This window comes from Mchenga conophoros, linkage group LG16, assembly GCF_057382185.1.
Source record: "Mchenga conophoros isolate Kocher_MC1m ecotype Shallow Benthic linkage group LG16, M_conophoros_male_GT1.1, whole genome shotgun sequence".
In the NCBI taxonomy this organism is placed as follows: Eukaryota; Metazoa; Chordata; class Actinopteri; order Cichliformes; family Cichlidae; genus Mchenga; species Mchenga conophoros.
Genome location: NC_140541.1, coordinates 33,155,392 through 33,174,544, shown reverse-complemented (window position 1 = coordinate 33,174,544; position 19,153 = coordinate 33,155,392). Strand labels below are relative to the sequence as shown.

At 40.4% G+C, this 19,153-nt stretch overlaps 2 protein-coding genes across 3 annotated transcripts; one reads left to right on the top strand and one right to left on the bottom strand.

The window, feature by feature from the left end:
- The first annotated feature begins 367 nt into the window (after positions 1-367).
- ybey (ybeY metalloendoribonuclease) lies at positions 368-3,217 on the top strand. The gene is made up of 4 exons (XM_085249669.1): positions 368-676; positions 1,879-2,010; positions 2,128-2,196; positions 2,489-3,217. Exons 1-4 carry the CDS (start codon positions 467-469, stop codon positions 2,582-2,584), a joined length of 507 nt encoding a protein of 168 aa, XP_085105795.1. The 5' UTR covers positions 368-466; the 3' UTR covers positions 2,585-3,217.
- Positions 3,218-3,374: 157 nt separating this feature from the next.
- Positions 3,375-19,152, bottom strand: usp37 (ubiquitin specific peptidase 37). 2 transcript variants are annotated; one of them, XM_085249662.1, is made up of 24 exons: positions 18,968-19,152; positions 17,911-18,133; positions 14,708-14,858; positions 13,736-13,824; positions 13,533-13,648; positions 13,345-13,422; positions 13,036-13,127; positions 12,841-12,934; positions 11,864-12,019; positions 11,619-11,750; positions 11,344-11,467; positions 9,761-10,008; positions 9,563-9,680; positions 9,231-9,310; positions 8,926-9,090; positions 8,570-8,623; positions 8,288-8,435; positions 7,983-8,202; positions 7,245-7,411; positions 6,773-6,833; positions 6,375-6,490; positions 5,977-6,046; positions 5,009-5,147; positions 3,375-4,911 (listed from the first exon to the last, which is right to left on the bottom strand). In XM_085249662.1, the coding sequence occupies exons 2-24, from the start codon at positions 18,082-18,084 to the stop codon at positions 4,824-4,826; spliced, it is 2,880 nt and encodes a 959-aa protein (XP_085105788.1). In that variant the 5' UTR covers positions 18,085-18,133; positions 18,968-19,152; the 3' UTR covers positions 3,375-4,823. The 2 variants fall into 2 exon arrangements, with proteins under 2 accessions (XP_085105788.1, XP_085105789.1); XM_085249663.1 differs by having other exon boundaries at positions 8,288-8,432.
- Position 19,153: the final 1 nt, after the last annotated feature.

Genomic DNA, 19,153 nt, shown 5'->3' with positions numbered 1-19,153 from the left:
TCCCCAGTTAACAGAATTATAGGAATACCCGAAGAAGTGCGTCAAAAAAGATCCCACCTTTTACTGTTTTGTGTTGCTTTTTTGGCTCACGTTTTTCTAAATCCGGTTCCGGTCCGACAAACTTATCAGTCCTCCTTCTGCTAGTAATGCTAAACCATTCGTTCCGCTATGGCCAATGAGGCGGTTGTTAACAGATAAGCGACCATATCTATTAAAAGAAAGAATATATTTCATGAATGTAAATTAGGTTATCAGAGCTGTATAAACCAGAAAAGAACTACACTATCTACTTCCCGGGGACTGCATTCGTGTCGCCTCGGAGACTACAGTTTGCTTGTGGCTAACGGCGAAGCTCACCAACCGACAATAAAGTGCTGCCAGGTAGGAGATAGGTTAGTGGGTAACCTTCACCTATGTACCGAGATCTTTCCGTAGCTGTGTTCTCTTCTCGTGTCGGCTGTTTAAAATGGGAGTAGTTTTGAGGAACCTCCAGAAGGTGGTGCCTCTTCGGCGCGCCAGGCTGCGCAGGGACGTGGTCACGCTGAGACACATACTGGGCATCCAGAAGTTCGACCTGGGTATCATCTGCGTGGACAACCAGAAGATGCAGCAGATCAATCACATCTACAGGAAGAAGAACACACCCACGGATGTCCTGTCTTTCCCATTCTACGAGGTAAACATGGCAGCTAAACGTTTTGAATGAACACACTTATGTTAGTGGAGATCTGGTGGTGGTGGGGGTGTGTTCTGGACGTCTTCTTCTGTTTTTGATTTATTACACTGCTTTGTGTGCAATAAAAGATTCATAAAGTTTCAAAGGCCAAATGGAGCTTCAGAAAAAGCCTCCTTTGTCGTCCAGCTGCTTCTTCTGTGACTCATCAACGTCACCATCTAACAGCATGGGCAAGCAGAGCCTTTGAATGGACTTATCAAGAGCTGTAGGGCAAACTACAGTCAGGGGGTCACAGGCAGCTGTGAACCATCTTAATCTGGCCCTCCACATCCTGAAAGGGAAATAAAACAACCCCAATTAGAAAGCTGAAGGCTGATTTGATTTCATTGTAACTGTCAGCCATGTGTCAGTATCAGTTTTCCACTGTGTAAAGCTTGGCCGAAAAAAATGGCATTGGTACAGTAAAATTATGCCTTTGGTGTGAATGGCTACATTAGGCATAGATGAGTCTGAAGAGTATTTTTTAAGCTCAAAATATTTCTACAGATCTTACACGTATGCTGTGTAAAAGGCTTTCAGTCAAAACTGTTGCCCAATGCTTGCATCATGGCTAATAGTGTCCTTTTCTAATCATCCATATTATCTTCTATGGAAAGCGGCATGAGGTGAATAAGAGTTTTGAAAGAGAGATAGTGTATGCACATTATTTTACTGTTTGGGCATCTATTTGTATTTAGTAGCTCCTTTAATATTAATGTTATTTAATATTCACTCAGGGATGGAAATTGGTGGCTTTCCATCTATTTTAAACCAAAACTGTGAACCTTACTGGTCTGCACCAGGTTACCTGTTTGGCATATATTACCATGGTGATATAGCCAGGTAAAAAATAAAATAAAATAAAAGAGAGCAACCTTCATGGCACTAAAAACTTTGACTCTAGGCTCAGCATAGTAGTACATCTCTCTGATCACTTCACTCAGTTTGGAAAGCTTCCTTAAAGGGCCTCTTTTTATTTACCCTCTACAGAATTTAACTAACTTTCACCACTAGGGTGCAGCGTTACTCAAGACTTAACTAGTTAAAATTGAGGTTAAGTTGACCTACTGTGCTATCTTGTGGGAAAGACATGAACACAATCTGCAGGGTTGGGGTAACTTCTCCACTCAAATATCTGTGTGTTTTGTGGGGGTTTATTTAAGGACCTGAGGCCCGGGAAGTTGCCCTGCCCCCTTCACAGAGACGAGCTGAACCTTGGAGATATCTTCCTTGGGGTGGAGTTTGTGATGAAGCAGTGTCAGGAGGAATCCCTGGATCTGCACGGAGCGCTGACTGTATGAAACAGTAACTTAAGTTATCCTGTCCCTCATGCGTGTAATCCGTCAATGCTTCCAAATGAAGCACAGCAGTACCATTTTCTGTGATTAACTGTTTCATTGTTCCTGTTTCAGGTTGTCACTGCGCACGGGATCTGCCACCTGCTGGGCTACAGGCACGAGACAGAGGAAGAATGGACTGAGGTTTGTAAGGAGACAGTGGCTTTGTGTCCAAATTCATTCCTCCACTCAGACTATAGCTCAAATGGAAATACACTTTGTGCTCAAGTCACAAGATCACAACCCATTAGAAGTCCTTAGAAGATGCCTCCATCATCACATCTACAAAGACTCAGTTTTTTCCTTTAATCTGTCATCCATAGGTAGATCTATATGAGCTGAGTCTTTTTTTTTGTTTTTAATACCAAATTTATGAACTTCAAACTGTGTGATGTCTGGATGTTCGATGTTGATTAAAGGTGTAACATGTTTGCAGATGCAGCAGAGAGAAAACTACATCCTGAGCGAGTACAGCAGACTCACAGGCCGACACCTAGACCCCCTGATGAAGAGGTGCAGTCAGGACAGGTGACCCTGACTGCTGCCTGCAGGCCTGAGATTAAATATTGCACTATGTGATGGTGGAAACTGCTTCTATACTGTTGTGGTTCTTATATTTATTTGAAGACACCCACTACAGTCTGTATTATAAAATGACTTGTCACTAAACAGTCTGACCTCCTGAAAAAACACTTGATGTGAGCTCTGCTGAAGAGTTTCAAACACCAAAAAACATCTGTTCTTTCATTGGAATATTTTATTAAAATCTGCTTTAGGAAGAGTCGGTTGTGTATGAAGGGTAGAAAAAGCTGTTCATTCTCACTTCACTAATACATGTTATGCTCTTTACACTGCGTGTAGGACAGCATGTTCAGGAGAGGCATTTAAGAAACGTCAATCAATGCAGACATTAAAACACCTGGAGAATTAACACAGCGTGGTGCAACAGGAAGTCGGCTAATCAGTGCACACTTCCTAAAATCCCCAAATATAAAGACAGAAGTTGTGTCAAATTTGGTCTGCAGTGATTTAATTTTTGAAATTAATGCCATGTTGTGCTAATTTGAGGGAATAATCTGCTGTACAGATTAAGTCTATAATAGCATGTGTACGAGTGAGCTTTTTTTTTTTTTTTTTCCTTTCACAGAATAAAAGTTACACAGTCGGTGCCCAGTAATAAACAGAATATTCCACATATTTCATGCCTGACAGGAACTGGTTCATAAAGTGCCCCTTTTATGCTTTTTAAAATTAAAAAATAAAATAAAATCTCCCTACAGTTATAGACCAGAAGACAAACAGAAGTGAAAATATCCAGCATCTCCAACACTCACTACTGTTTATTTATTCCATCATTGAATAAATACTTGTAGGGTGAAACTGCTTTAAAACAAAAACACAGAGCTGCTAAAAGGCATTGTTTGTAGTCCATAACGAATCTACATCACGATGTACTGCCCTAGTAGCAGTGAGTTTGGCACATTTTGAAATAAAGAATCAACAGGTGATTCCGACTGTATTTACAGGTAAAAACGTCTTCCAAACATGGCTACAGCTTTAACAGTCAGTCTGAGAATATTAATGTTATCAACTGACCAATCAGAGCAGAAGACAGGTGCCTTGAAGGGACAGGCACTAAAACGGAGCAGATAACGGGTTCCTTCCCTGAACAATAAGGCGTTTAATCCCACAGTTACACTTTAACCATGTAAATGAGCATAACAGGGGCACTTTAAATGCTTAACACTTGTTCTAAAGGTGTTGAAATAAAAGATATTATGCAACAGGTACTGTATCTTCTCTGGTTATAAAGTAGTAATGACTTCCATTTGCCTTGGCTCATATTTTGGGCTAATTAAGAGAAACCAACCCCCTTCTATATGCAATAAATATAAAAATCTGTTGGCTTTATAGAAGAAACTCTGACTTGCACACTGTTTCAGATTTGACAAACATTCAAAAACAACAAGGTTGTGCGACTTTCCAAAGTAAAGCTTGTATGCACATATTTATAAAACTTTTCTTGGGAGGCACAAGGTCAAAACCCCAAACAAACAACAAAGTGTGATCAACTGAGAAAAGCTCAGTTAAATATTAATGAATGCACGTTCTTTCACACCTCTAAAATATGGAAATAATCACACAAAAAAATAACAGTTGCACATGAAGTACAAAAAGCAACTGGGAAGACATCCACACTGTGGGACAGAAAGCTGTTTTGAATGGACCAGTTTGTGCCAGTAACAAATATTGCACCAAATGTACCCGCTAAATACAACAACCCTCTAAATTCTATAATAGCTTATACTCCAACATAGAATATATCTTTATTTTGCTTATATGGGAAATAAAGGGGTCTGCAAACATACAATCTACAAAGCACCAGGAGCGCCCAGTGTTTGATAGTTTGAAGTAAAAGTCTGAAGAAAAGTCTTTAAGAAAGCAACAACAAAATTAAACCTTACAAAACAGTTGATAAAATTATAGCAAAGAAAGACTCCAGCCCCAAAAACACGGAGGCAAAAATTGATCCACGGAACATTTTAACTGCATTTCTGGTATCTGAAAGAGTCTTGACAGGTCAGCCCCTGTGTCGGCATCATCAGGTGTTATTTTTATCCTGGCCTTTAGTGATCTGTAGAGGAAAAAGGAAATGCCTGAAGGCTACCTAAAAGGGACGGCAATCAGTAGTATAGGAGGATTCACAGGGCAGCTTTATCTAACAGGATCAGCTGTGGTTGAGTGTGGGTGGGCGTCCAAAGACGTTGCGCTCAGAGGGGCTGCAGGACATTCCTTCCTGCCTCTGAGGTGCTTCCAGCTCCAGATCTCTCCATCTCAGATAGCTGCTCGAACACATCCCTGAGAGATCACAAGGTAGCAGCGTGTTATTAGCAGGGCATCTCACATCATTACAGTGACATCTATAACCAGCTGACAGGAGGACTTGCACACTCACTTGTGCATGTAGAAGAAGATGTATCCGCTACGGTCACGGTCTCGCTGGACAGCTGCTTCCTGCGTGCGAGACACGTCCAGGTCATTGTAGGTCAGCCACGAATGTTTCTTCATGTCGTACACGTCACTGATGTAATGGCCTACAGGGAAGATAAAGATGGGGAACAATCTATCAATATTTGTTCACAGAGCAAGCATTTGGTTCTTGAAGTCTATAGTCACGACAGCGACAGACACAGAGGGCACACCCACGCCATCCACGTATAGACAAGGATGATGTCACCAGCATTTATCCAAAGTTATTGGACAAATATAACCTCTGCCTGACACATGAGCTAACTTTATGGTTCTAGCTTTAGTATACAGTCAGGTAAATAAGTGTTTGGACAATGATACTTTTTCCTTTTTTTTTTTTTTTTTTTTTTTTTTAAATTCCACTGTGTTGGTGGCCTGAAAGATTAAAAAACAAAACATTTTTATAGCCACATTATCAGTGGCTCCTCCTAAAACCTACAACCATTAAGTTAGCTAATGTCTTAGATTTCAATTCTGTTTTACCTGGTCAGCTAATATTCATCATCTAATATCAGATCAGGACAGGCTAGATCATGTTTTTGCTGAAAGGTGCTGACCATTATTTGAGGCTCTCACAAAATTTACTGCTGAAGACAAAACTAAAGGCAAGAGACCCACAAACCCACACCAAGTAAAGACCACACAGTTTCATCCAGCAGTGTTTTCCCTGATAATTTAAGGATTCTTAATATAAATAAACTTTATTTCTGGCTGCCAATTTCTTCATTGACATTTGAGATAATAAGGGATATAAATAAAGCAGCGTAAACATCAAAGCAGTTCCTCAAAGTGTTCATACACAGTTTTGACTCATCTTCATTGTTCCTGAATAATTTGTCACTGTCAAAACACATGAGGACCTAAACTCGGAGGCACAAACAAACAAGTGCTCACCAGAGGAGGAGCTGCTCCCGATGTGACTGACCACACTGATGAGTCTGAACGAGTTGGCCAACTCCCCACTCTGTGGATTACAGGATACATAGGCAGGTTAATGCAGGCCACAACCAATAAGTTATCATCAGTCTGCTGCTTTATTTAACTTATTCTGCAGTTTCTTAATCAGTGCGTGTATTTCACCATGTTCTGATTCATAATCAACTCAGTGTCCTGCAGATTATCTAAGACTTTATCTGTGGTGTGTAAACTGACCCTTTATTAAGGTTTACATTTGTAAAACACTGTTTTTATTTTTGCATAGTGATTATACATCCGTTGTATTTAAGGTGAATAAACTATTTGCTGTTTTTTGTGCTCTGCAGCATTTTACACTGTGTGCCAGCTGGATATACCTCTGCGTTTCTCTTCAGGTTCTCGGCTTCTGCTTCAGTGTACTCCATGTCCAGCACATCCTCGTTGCCAGAGTCATCATCCGAGCAGAGCAGATCGGGCAGGGAGTTGTTAAACTCTGTTGAATGAGGAGGAGATGATGACGCCGGTGCAGTATTTTCACATTGCTCAGAGTCTGATTAAAGAACACTTTAAACATTTGTTTGTGCTGACTAAACAGATCTGCAAATATCCAGTCAAATTTCTTTGTTTAGTGGCTGCGTTCAGTCTTATTTACATCGCCACACTGCTGCCAGCTGAGCGGGATCAACAGCAACCATCACAATACAAAAATCAGCTGAACACAGTTGGTCAAATAAGCGTGTGCTGACGATTCCTGGGAGTAAATTGTATTTCTTACCTTGCAAGCTGAGCTCAGTGGCTCTCTTCAAATCATCGTCCTCTCTCATCTCCTGAGCTTCCTGTAGAGATGATGTCATAAGTTTTATTTTCCTGCATCAGGTCTGTTAGTTGGTGAAAGACTTCAGAGTAGTCAATGATATTTAAGGATAATGAGAGATCTACTGTAATCTAACAGCAAATGGAAGGTCACCATTACTGGAAGCTAGAAAAAAAATTGTTGTGAGCATCTAACACTGGTAGAACTGGTGCACCAAACTCAGGTGTTACATTGGATTATACAAAGGTCCATTTGGGTCAGAGGGATGTAAATGTAGCATCCCTTCTGATGGGCTCCAACCATTCTCTCTTCAGCAGCTGAAAGTAAGCACTTTTTCCATTTAGGTGCATCAAAGTGTCTCCACTGTGTTGAAATATGAAAACAATTGAGCTGCAGATGTGTTAAATGCTACACAGTCTCTCTCTGGTCTTACATGCTCCTGGAGGCTCTGTGCCAAAGCCTGCTGCAGCTCCTGTTCTTCTCTCTCCTGATCCAGATTGTACTGTTGGACCCAGTCCAGCTCCCCCTGCTGCTGACCACTCTCTGGAGTTTGGTTCTCCTTGTTTTCATCCATGGTCAGGTCCAAGGAGTCCAGCACATCTACAAGAGTTCAGCAAATACTCGAGTCAGCAAACCTGATACGTGAAGTTGGGTTTTTTTGTTGGATTTGTTGGTAACCCAGGGTTTATGTGAATGTAGAAACCCACAATCAATTTAAGCAGCATGTACTTTCAAGAGAATATGGAACGAAACATGAATGAGCCTTTCTTAGAAATGTCACATATAATAAAAACCTGATGCAGATCCCGTATTAAAAAACAAAAAAAACAAAAAAGTCTATTTCAAGTTTAAGTACTCCAAGAAGTGAGTCTGATCACTTGGCAGCCTTCCCGAAATACCTCTGGCCATTTATATGCAGCATGATCTTAATTAATTTTAACTTTAGTGGTCAGCAGAACAAAACAAACAAACAAAAATAAATAAATAAACACATCTGCATTTAAGTACCAAAACTCCAATCTAACCACTCTTAAAATTTGCAAATGTTTTCCTAAAATAAAAACTTTGTTTCCCCTGAAAGCTGTACATCTACCATCATCTTTGCTGTTAAGAAATCTTGCAATAGATTTGAAACTCATACTGTCTCTGCTTAAATATCCCGTTAGAGTACCTGCGGGCTGTTTGCTATCTGCTTCTAGCAGATCTGCGTGATAGGCCAAGTCATGTGCATCTGTGTCCCCAAACCCGGTGTCCGGGCTGCTTGTCGGCTCATCATCCAGAGGAGGAGGTGCAGAGAGCCCGGCCTCTTGGCGACTAATCTCCAGCACAGCCGCCAGCATTTCATCATCATTGATGCCACTGAAGTCTGTTGAATCGATTGCTGCCCCCCTCTGAAAACACATTAAACTGTGTCACAACAGAAGACGCCAGAGGAGGCTGGATTCTGTTTGTTAAAGTGTAAAAGCAGATGCTCACCTCTTCAGCGCGATCATCGTCGTCAGGCAGACAGATACTCAGGCGTCGCTTGCGGCTCGCGCTCACCTTCCTGTTAGGCCCCTCTTCGCAGTCAGAGTCCACAAGGATGGAGGTACAGTTGGAGTTGGAAGTTTTCCCTACGATCCTACTACACAAAGTCACATGTTCAGCAAATAAATTCATAAGCCCAAACAGAAAACCCTTCAGTCAGATAACACATTGTTTAAAGAGGTTGTTAAAGCACAAAAGTCATTTTTCCTCTGCAAGTGTTGCAGAACTTACCGAAGAGGCGCTGTGGACGAGTTGACCAACTGTGACGTTTTAAGTGTTCTGGACCTTTGAGAAAAACAAAGGCAAATAAAACTCTTGCTGCTATTGGAGCTCTACTTCCAGGCTGATTGTTAAGTTTTACTTAAAGGAGCAATATTTGCATGTTTTTCCTTTAAATTGCAAACTAAATGCTGACTTTATTACATGTAGTCCTCTCTGGGGTATTAAACCAACATGAAAAATCATGGCTGCAGGAGATGTCAAAACATTGCCAATTGGCCTTTTAAAACTGAAATCACTCCAGCCATCTAATGTATTTACACAGAATTAAATTTGTATGCATATTAAAATGTTTTCTCCCATCTTACAAGGCAGCTTGAGGGCTCCAGCCAAGGCTGATGGGGGGTCTTGTAGATTCGGTGCAGTGGGGGAGCAGGGTCAGGTATCGTGGGATCAAGACCTGCTGACCCAGCTTGCTGTTTAGAGACAGCTGAGCGTTAAAGCTGTACCGTTTCAGGTGTAGGATAAGCACTCTGTGAAGACAAAGGTTTTTAGGCACTTAAATTCTTTTTATTCCATAAGCTGGTTATGCTTTCAATGTTTTCCATATGTGCTGTATCTTTAGTGTTTATTGCGTGTCTTTACTGTGTGTGTTTAAACAGACTGTAGATACCTGGGTAGTTTACTGAATTTATGCGTAACAGTCGCTGATTTCCCGTTGCACTTTTCACACGAATACTCAATTTCCTCCATCTGTAAAAAGAAAAAGTAACTAATTATATATGAAATTACATCCAGCCGATGCTTGTCTCGAAAGAAATTCTATTTTTTGTGTCTCCTCACAAAGGCTCTCTCAGTTTGTAAACTGCAAACTAAAATGCTACAGTGTTTTTTCCTGCCTGAGCCTCATTGCGCATACTAAGCTAATAAGTGCACTCCTCTGACCCTGTTGGTCATTTTTGATCCAACATGGGGGGCATCAGGATGACGGGACCAGTGACTCACCCTAAAAAACAGATCCAGGGAGTCCTGGATGGAGCGAAGCGGCAGTGTCTTCTTTCTTCGCGGCAAGTCGATGGACAAGTCATTGAATTGTTCTCGCTTGTTCACCACCTCGCCACAGCTGCAACACAACAAAGAGGGAATCAAACACCTTTCACCTTCATCGAGAGTTTTGAATGATAGGCAGGAGACCAGCCTCACCCTTTGCACGTGATGGTGTGCTGCACCTCAAACTCCATGTTGACCGCCACGGGGCAGGTGTAGATCCGCGAGGTGTCTGCCTCATCACCAGGCTCTGCTTTGACTGCCGATGACGTTCCCTCCAGACCATTCTCACCCACTACAGAAGATGAGGAGGAGGAGGCGGCCTCGTTCGTTAAGCTCTTATTCATCTTCTCCACGTCGTCCTTCAGCTGGTCCAAGCACTGACTCAAGAATTCATGAGCATCCTGAAAAACAAGAAACATGTAGGGGTTTAAAACAGGATTTTATTCACAGCCACTTTAAACCATAAGCCTGAAAGATTTAACTTTTGTGTGTTTTAGTTTGGGGGGGGTTTTTTGCCTCTCCTGGTCGGTACTTTAGCAATCAGAATTGTTGTCTGAAGAAAGATGCTCAACGGATTTATTTTTTTTAAGTGGAGAAAGTATGGCAATGCCATGTTGGTCCACTTGATTGATCTATATTATTATTAGACAAAAAGAAAGAAAGGGAGAGAGAAAGACAGAAAAACAGAGGGGAGGGGGGGCAGTAAGAGACACTGAGAAAATTTGTTAGAACAGCTATTAAAAGAAGAAGAAAATGAAACAAACAACAAGCGAACACCACAATACAGAGATCAAAGCAGCAACCTAGATAAGTGTAAATAACAGTAAATACTAAATATTGAATGTTATAAACAAAAAAACAACAGAGTTGTGATGATGCACATCTATCACAAAACTATGAGCAGGCAGCCTCAAACAGAAATGGATGGGAAGGGGGGGGGGGGGGAATCCTCCTTTGAAAGCCAAAAGTCATAATTTGAACCAGCGTGCCATCTCATATTTGCTTTACTTTCGCTTTGAAATTGAGACACTTTCTAAAGTCACTTGATTGCATTATAGTCAGCTTTTATTTAATTACATTATCATTGAATTGCTGAGCTCTGTACTGTATCACATGTTTCTACATGTTCTACTGTGTTAGATTTTTACTTATTTATCACTTTTAAAACACTTTCCTTTTTGTTTTTAGCCTCTTTCACATAATTTTACCTCGCTGGACACTTGTTGTGTCGTATTGTATTTTACTGTGCTACACACTACTGTATATGCACACCTTTTTTTTGGTATTGTAGTCTGTGTTCAATTTTTAGCTGTGGCACCAGAGAAATTTTTGAGCAAATACATTATATCTTCAGTCCAAACACACAGAGTAATAATTAGATAATTATTACTAATTAGATAATAATTAGAATTGCAGACTGTCCTTCAGCAGGTATTCTGAGCCCAAAATGAGCTCAACATTAATAATAAACAGTCTTACTGTAATTTGGGACTAGAGGAAGAGGAAGAAGTTAGAGAAAACACTGGGAAAAGCAAACCTATATTACCTGTTTAATTTCTAAACTGTGCTCTTTAAACATAAACCTTCTACTAAAAGTTATTCTCTACACTATTATTCTTCAATTTTCAAAGGTGCAATTTAAAGATTTGTTTTGCTGTCCCTTTTCATATGTGGGCACACAATCTCAACTGAAAAGCATACCTGGTCAAATACATGAGTTTAAGTGGGAAACTTACATTCTGCATGTTTCCAGAGAAACGCTCCGCTGTGGAGGAGATGGCACTCTTTACTTTCCTCAAAAGGTCTTTCTTCGTCTCTGGACAGGCCACATCCTTCTTCACCATGAGGTGAGCAAATCGCCTGCACAGAGTGAAGACAGGACACTGATCATAACAAAGTTCATTTAAACTGCTTCCTGTGTCATTTAACACCTATGTTAAAAATGACAACAATCCAGAGTATTGTTAACAAACAACAGTTACTATCAACCTATAATAATATAATACAGTACCTGAGCAAGGCATTGATGGGCAACTTCTTCCATGGGATGCTCTGCCTCAGCATGTCATTAGAGAAGGAGGGGAGACTGAAGAGGGACTGCAGGATGGCATTCATGTAGCAGGTGTTGCCCAGGTTGGAAAATCTTAAATGAATAACAGAAGTTTCAAAAACTGCTTGTTGTTTTGATTTTTCCCTTGTTATTTGGTGTCATGGATCAAATTAATTTCATATCAAGTGGAGCTGGCTTATCTGTACCCTTGCAGTGGAGCCTGAGGCTGTGCCAGGGTAGAGGGCCTCTGCTTGTTCCAGCCACCGTAGTCCAAGGAGGGTCGTACCTTCTTAAAGGGAGTGGAGTGGTTCGGTAGCATGAGGCTCCTTTTGGCTGTGGGGGTCTGTGCAGTACTGGATGGCCTGAGGAGATTTAAAAATCAATCACTGGATGAATAGAAATGTTCTCCCCTGTTATCACCTGGGCCAAGGAGATGACTGGTTCCTTTCATCTGATTTTAACTAATCAAAACCTACCCAGGTTTGAAGCCAGCACTCTAAGCACCCACCATCAGTCTAGCAGGAAGCTTGGAAAAGTCTGCAGGCAGGTGGGAAAGCTTGGCTCAACCTTGTGAAAGTAATTCACTTTTGAAATTAGATCTGGGACAGAATCTTTAGACCTGATTTTTTCTTATCTAAGATTTCATTTCGGATCTTCATAAATATATATCTAAGTCAATCAAGACAAATTGGGAGACGTACTTTTAATTCTAGGTTTAGATTTCTTTCTAATTACAGGAACACAACTCACAAGTATTCTAATGATCTTGAAATTATCTAAAAATTATTAACTAAAATACAGACAGTTAAGATCTTTAAAAAAAAAAAATCATAGTTTATGTGACTATATTTTATGTCAAAATATTCACTTTCCCTTGCCTGGTAGGATATAATGCACTATCACATAGTGGCGATAATGCAGTTAGAAGCTGTTTGTAACCTTGAAACAAAACACATGATGGCTACTAGCTACCAGGTATCAGCAAAGTGGGAGATAATCTATAAATAGAAGAATCACAGAAAGCCAAAGCTAGCATGGAGGGCGGGTACTGTAGAAGTCATCTTCGAAGAACAATCAAAAGGTTCCCTTTAAATAAGTATCAAATAGTACTGTTTTTAAATTCTTGATCCTAGGTTCAAACTGCTGCTGCTTTGCATTTTAATTGAGCCATGAAGCAACTCACCTGTCCAGAAAAGAGTGGCTCTGGCTGTAGTCTTTAGTCGCAGATCGGCTGCCGTAGAAAGATGATGGCTGAAGGGGAGTTGACCCAAGAGGAGCTACAGTTAAGGAGGCACATGAGTGTATCAGTGTCTGGGAAAAATTTGCATAGAGAATGCTGTGCAACTAGATTACAAAAAGGTGGTGCTGCTGGGTTTACCTGAGCTCCTGTTCTCCTCTGACTGCTTCAGCTTTTCTTTGCAGCTCAGAAGAAACTTCCTGGAGGAGGGGTCAGAAGTCGCCTTGTTGTTGCTGAAAAATGTTACTCAAATTCAGTAAAATAAAGTCTATCAATCAAGGTTCGTATTTTGCCGATGAAAGTAGCGACCTACTGATTACCAGTTACAGTTTTAATTATCTCGCCACAAGATTTGCAAAAAACAAACAGGCAGTGGTTCAGACAAAAGGCTGCAGAGATAAGGTCATCCTATGAGTCACCAACAGCACTGCAATTCAGTGCTGATTATACCTCGAGGAGTCGTTTTCCTTTGGGTAATCCTCACTGAGGTCATTATCAGGAGTGAGGAGTCGCTTTCTCTTCTCGCTCCTGAGAAACAGAAACATCGAATAATTCACATGCCAAATGGGGCAGGATTAAACATTCATAAATTAATTTAATTTATTCTGTGTAATACAGTCTAAAAATTCCCAGCCTGCCTGTTTTCAGACAGTCCTGTGCGAGTGGGAGTGGAAGCCGCTCTGCTCGGGCTGCCGAGAGGTTTTCTCGGTGTCGTGTCCTCCCGGCCTTCTGCGCTCTGCCGCCTCAGTGTCGTCTGAACACACCAGGAGGAATTAAGTTAAACACATGTACGTTTGTCCACATGTGTTTAAGTTAAGATTGTTATTGCATTCTTGATCACCTGTCTCTCCCCGGACGGGTTAGCCTCATTTTTCACAGATCTGTTCCCGAGCACACTGAAGTTGGCACTTCCGAGGGATGATTTTAAAACTGCAGCATAAACAAAAAGTTCAGGGGAAAAAAAAAAAAAAAAAAAAAAAAAGCATAAAAATGATCCCGTTACACTGTAGAGTCAGCATCACTTCAAGTTAATCTATGTGCTTGAACTGAAAATAATAAAAAATAATAATAATAAAAAAAAATAAAAATAACACTGCTGCATTGCCATGATGCATAAAGCATTCAGATCATAGATTTAAAAGCAGACTAACACACACCTTACTTCGCAACAACCTGTTGCATAAGTTTTCATGACAGCTACAGATGTTTTGTTTATTTAATAGGATACAAATGAATCCTGTTCTTCAAGCAAACTGATGACATGCAGAGGCGCAAGGCAGCCCAGGTGGAGAAATTTTGTTTTTACACTTAGCAACTAATTTTATTTCTCTATCTGATAAGAAAACTATTCAATCAGATAGTTATTTGTGGTGAATGAAATACATTTACAATTTGAAGCACTTTTAAGCACAACATCTGAAATTCAAGTACCTTTCAAACCTTGAAAAGACAAAATAAAATTCAAGCATTTATAAGGATAAGGATTTCAAGCACCTGTACAAACCCTGTTACTAACATTGGGTATCAATTAAATGTAAACCAAATAGATTAAATGACTAGTACATCTGTTATCAACTAGTGACAATAGCAACAACTAGTCGACTGGTCAGCCAGACGAGCACATCCCTACTTGAAACTCTGCATCAACTTAAGAAATATTAATATATTAACATGAAGCTGCAGAGAAAAAGTGACCATTCTCTGCAGGAAGAGCATACAAGGATTAATTCCCAAAAAAAATAAAAAATAAAAATCTTTCAGTTTTGTTTTGTTTGTTTTGTTGTTGTTTTTTAATGTGCAGGGGTGTCATTACCTGGCTTTCCTTGCTTCAGCTTTTCAAGGTATTCTTTAGTCTTCTGAACCAAAGGTGGAGGCATCTTGTCCAGCGTGATGACACTGTTATCCTTCAGAGTCAGGACGATGCGGTTGGCACTCTGGCTAATATTTTTCACGTTCTGGTTCAGCTGAGAGCAAAGAACAGCAAATATTCGGATTCATGATTATTACTATTACATACAATAGTAATATATACATTATCATCGTCATCATCTTTCTCCTCACATCATACTTGTTGATAAAGTATACCTTTGAACAAACTAGTTCTATATGACAAACCTCACTCTATCAGCTATTACTTTCTTCAATAGGTCTTATATCATGCTATCTGAGGAGTGAGGTTCTTCGTAACAAGAGACTCAGAACACTTGACTGTGATGACAAAGTTTTTTTTGTTTTACTTCTCTTGCTCCAGACTATTACAGAAAAGCTCTTATATGTCTGTTTGGAAATTATAACAGTCGTGGGGTTTCAATGTTTTTGACTTTCCTAGCAATGGAGCAAGACAGATTCATTACAGTGTTAGCGCCTCCAAGTTTTCCAGACTTTCCTACAAACTTCAGTTATATTGTGTTGGTAGGAGGGGATCGAGAGAAGGCACACACACTTTATTAAAGAAAGTAATAACAAACTTCGTGTGAATGGGTTAGAGTTTCTGATCTCTTAGACAAACTCCAGCCTCTCTGTCTTAACGCTTTCCCCATCAAAACAACATTTGACAACCTCCCCTGCGCCCATAAAGATGGGTTTTGACACCTGAGTATTTGAATAAATATGTGGTTTGCATAGGCAGAGACCACCTTCAATAACTTCCAATTTAAACCCAGGCATTTTGTTCCATAAGCAGGCCTGAAATATTACAGAAACGGCTAATCTTTAAAAAAAGAAAAAAAAAAAAAAAGAAAAAAAAAAAAAAAAAAAAGAGCATCCAAGGTTACTCCTAGTAGGGGAGAGTTAAACAGCAGCAGATGCTGTGGTCCTTGTCCTGCATGGCCTACTAGCCATGAACCAGTTTATCTCCTGATGCAGGTTTGGGTCAGAGTGACCCACCAGGTCACAGCAGATCAGCAGAGCAGAATAAGGACTAAGATAGGAGTGGTTAAGTTGAACTGCAAAAACAAGAGGTTTACTAGTAGGGAAAAAGAGGACAGGAAGCTAGCTGTTTTAGCAGCAACTGAACTTTCAAAATAAGAGGAAGGGTAATATTAATTATTCTTTTTAGACCCAATCACATCAGTCAGTCTGAAATATTTTAGTTCTGGAATATGGGATCATCTAAAAGAAGTACAGGCATGCATTAAAAACACTTGACCCGAGGGCTGAACAAACCCTGGTATGTGCCATGGGTGAGATTATGTTTCTAATCCGGTTCATTCATGGCTTCAGTGCAGAGCTACTGCTCATTCATTGCATAATGCCTCAAAGCTGACAGCTTAGATTCTTCTAGTACTGACATGAATCAGACATGTAAGACTGATTTATGGGGTGCCATTTAAAAAGTTTGTTCCTGTAATGCTTTAAAAAGAAATATCATCATTTAGCCATCCATTAGTAGGAGTCTTTTCAACCGAGAAAGCAACTCAAAAATAAATAAATAAATAAATAAATAAATATATATATATATATATATATATATATATATATATATATCTCTCTATCTCTATATCTATATCTATATATCTATATGCGCTTTTTTAATTTATCATTTATTAAAATTATAAATATATATTTTAACTCAGAAGTAGTTTTTAAATTTAATGTTGTTGAAACAACAAAGTAATAAAAAAAATAAACCTATCTGATCGAGAAATCACTCATCTTTGGAAAAGAGAGTTTATTACAGACAAGTGGCTTTCCAAAATAAAAGCTATACTATACGCTTCTTCTGGGGTATACTCTCAGCAGCATATTAAACATATCAGGTCCCCATAAGGAGAATCATGTGCTAACAGCTGTCTAAATGACTCAGGTAAAGTTTGTAACATGCGTGCTTGTTGTTTTTGTCTGCCTCCACTTGTCTTTGCACTAGGATGATGTCGGAGTAAATGTGCAGTCATATTCGTTGTGTTCCCACTAGTGCTGTCAGCGTTAATCTGAAATGACGTTAACATGACAAATCTCCGTTAACGAGCTACCGCGGATCGCCCCATGCGTGGGGCTGGACTGCGTCAACACGTTAACGAGAAAACTGCGCTAACGCAGTAGTTCCCACCCATGTAATTGAGCATTGCGTGGCACATCCGACATACTGTTTTACTTTTGTCCATGACGCGCTTACCTTCAGGGTCATACTTCACATGAAGACCAAAATAGTTCCAAACGCCAGATCTGAATGAGGGTGGGGGAGGTTCAATTTGCCATGTTGCAACGAGCTTAGCTTCTGTCTTGCTAGCTTGTGCTGCGCTCAGTGGATCTGCGCTTGACAGTGCAGCCTAGGCGGAGTAGTCGAACGCAGATCCACTGAGCTCTCAACACAGACAGCATCGTCAGAAGAAAAGTTGATAAAATAAATTAAAAATTTTGTATTGTTCGATACATATGCGTACCGAAACGAAAGCACTGTATCGAACGGTTCAATATCGATACGAGTATCGTTGCACCCCTAATATTTTTGTATTGTTCGATACATATGCGTACCGAACGGAAAGCACTGTATCGAACGGTTCAATATTGATACGAGTATCATTGCACCCCTAATATTTTTGTGTGTGGTTTCTTGCAGGATTATGAGGGTTCAGTGTCTTTTTCTCTGTTTTTAAATCAGCTGTTTAATTTGCAAGTCTGGTGCATTCTTACATTTTTTTTTTTTTTTTTTTTTTTTTTTTTTAAACGTTCCTCTCATCTAACTCATTCACTCTTACACACCAAAATAAGGCGGTAGCATGACTCACCCCAAGGAATCTTATTTTGACATGTGAATTGACACAACAATCCCAAGAATAACAGGCAACCCACAGTACCTTCTGAGCCAGCTGACCCAGATAAAACAATACTCTATCTGGATGAAGTGCAAAAGGTTGCTAGATCATAATCAAAAGAACCACTAAAATCGAAATCAGTACCTCTTAGGACATTAACAAAAAAATGACAATAATAAAGACCAATGTGAAAGTAAGACATTTTTTGGGGTCTTATAAACAACAGTAAACACAGTAAAACACAAAAAAAACAGTAAAATACCTGGAACGTTTTGGAAGCTCCTCCACAGTTGAATCTCAGGCAGAGGTTAACTTTATTGTCCTTTTCCAAAATCTCAAACGTCCCTTCTTTCCACCTGGTGGTGCCCAGGTCCAGACTGGTGAAACGGATCTTCACAGCCCCAGCGCTGGAGAGTTTGGGCACTACAGTTGCCATGGCTTTCTATCCCGTTGGTGCACTTGGGAGACTGGGACTCAAACTAATCCTAAAAAAGACAAATTGGATCCGCTGTCACACAATCTGAGCACATTATATTTATAACAACTGAATGTGTTCAGCAGGAGCAGTTTAAACCAATGGTCAGGTAGTTCTGAATTTGATTACTCTAGTTAAATACTGCAGGAAAATAATGAGCTTAACGAACAGAAGCAGCCACTAAAATGAACATAGCACCTCTTTTTGTAATAACACTAATATCACCTGTAGTCGTCTCGGTGAAAGCAACTTCAAAGTTTCCGAGGCTGAGCTCAGATAACGAGAGCAGGCAACCCACGTTGTCAAAGTCACAAGAAAGTACAAACCATCCAAAACAAGCTGACAGGAGTCAGCGCAGCATCTCGCAGCAGAAAAGCGGACAGCACGCTCGCAATGCATTTCTGACAAATAAAACAGCTTGTTTGGCTGCGTGTGGCAGCTCGTGCCTTGTGATTTTCTTTGCTAGCAGCTTCAATAAAAGCCCATGTTTGCATCTGCCATCAAACTAGCCAAACTAACGGCCACTCTGAGTCGCGGTAGCCAACGACTGGTACGTGCACAACAACACGGGATGTTCCCTCTCAGCTCAAGGCGTCGATGCTCCCACAGAATTACCTGTCCAAACCGGCAACTCCAAGAAAAGGTGCTAGCCAAAAGTAAAAAAGCCCCTTTGGATGCGGATAATGTCGTATGCCCGTCCGCAGCCCCTGAATGGGATGGAGGAGGCCGACGTTAGCACCTCGGCTAACAAGCTAACGGACGCTAGCTAACTGGCTAATTTGCTAGTCTGTAATTTGGTGATGGAAAGCGTATCGCGTTGCGATTACACCGAGCAGGTACTTACCTATCGATGACGAGAGCTTGTCTTCAAACTTCTAAAAGTCCGGTGTCGCTTCTGTAGCTGCTGAGCAGGCAGAAAGTTTGTTTTGCCGGCATTCACCTGCTCTCCGGTGCTGTTGACAGCAGAACAGCACACGACGCGTCGCTGAGCTGCGCGATGATGGCGGGAATGTGAAAATTTACAACGGAA

Coding starts and splice junctions, on each gene's coding strand:
- usp37 (XM_085249662.1), bottom strand. CDS start 18,084: ATGGCAACTGTAGTGCCCAAACTCTCCAGCGCTGGGGCTGTGAAGATC. Junction 12,935..13,035: donor AGAGGAGAACAGGAGCTCAG/GTAAACCCAGCA, acceptor CCTTAACTGTAG/CTCCTCTTGGGTCAACTCCC. Junction 4,912..5,008: donor ATCTTCTTCTACATGCACAA/GTGAGTGTGCAA, acceptor GTGATCTCTCAG/GGATGTGTTCGAGCAGCTAT.
- ybey (XM_085249669.1), top strand. CDS start 467: ATGGGAGTAGTTTTGAGGAACCTCCAGAAGGTGGTGCCTCTTCGGCGC. Junction 677..1,878: donor TGTCTTTCCCATTCTACGAG/GTAAACATGGCA, acceptor GGTTTATTTAAG/GACCTGAGGCCCGGGAAGTT. Junction 2,197..2,488: donor CAGAGGAAGAATGGACTGAG/GTTTGTAAGGAG, acceptor ACATGTTTGCAG/ATGCAGCAGAGAGAAAACTA.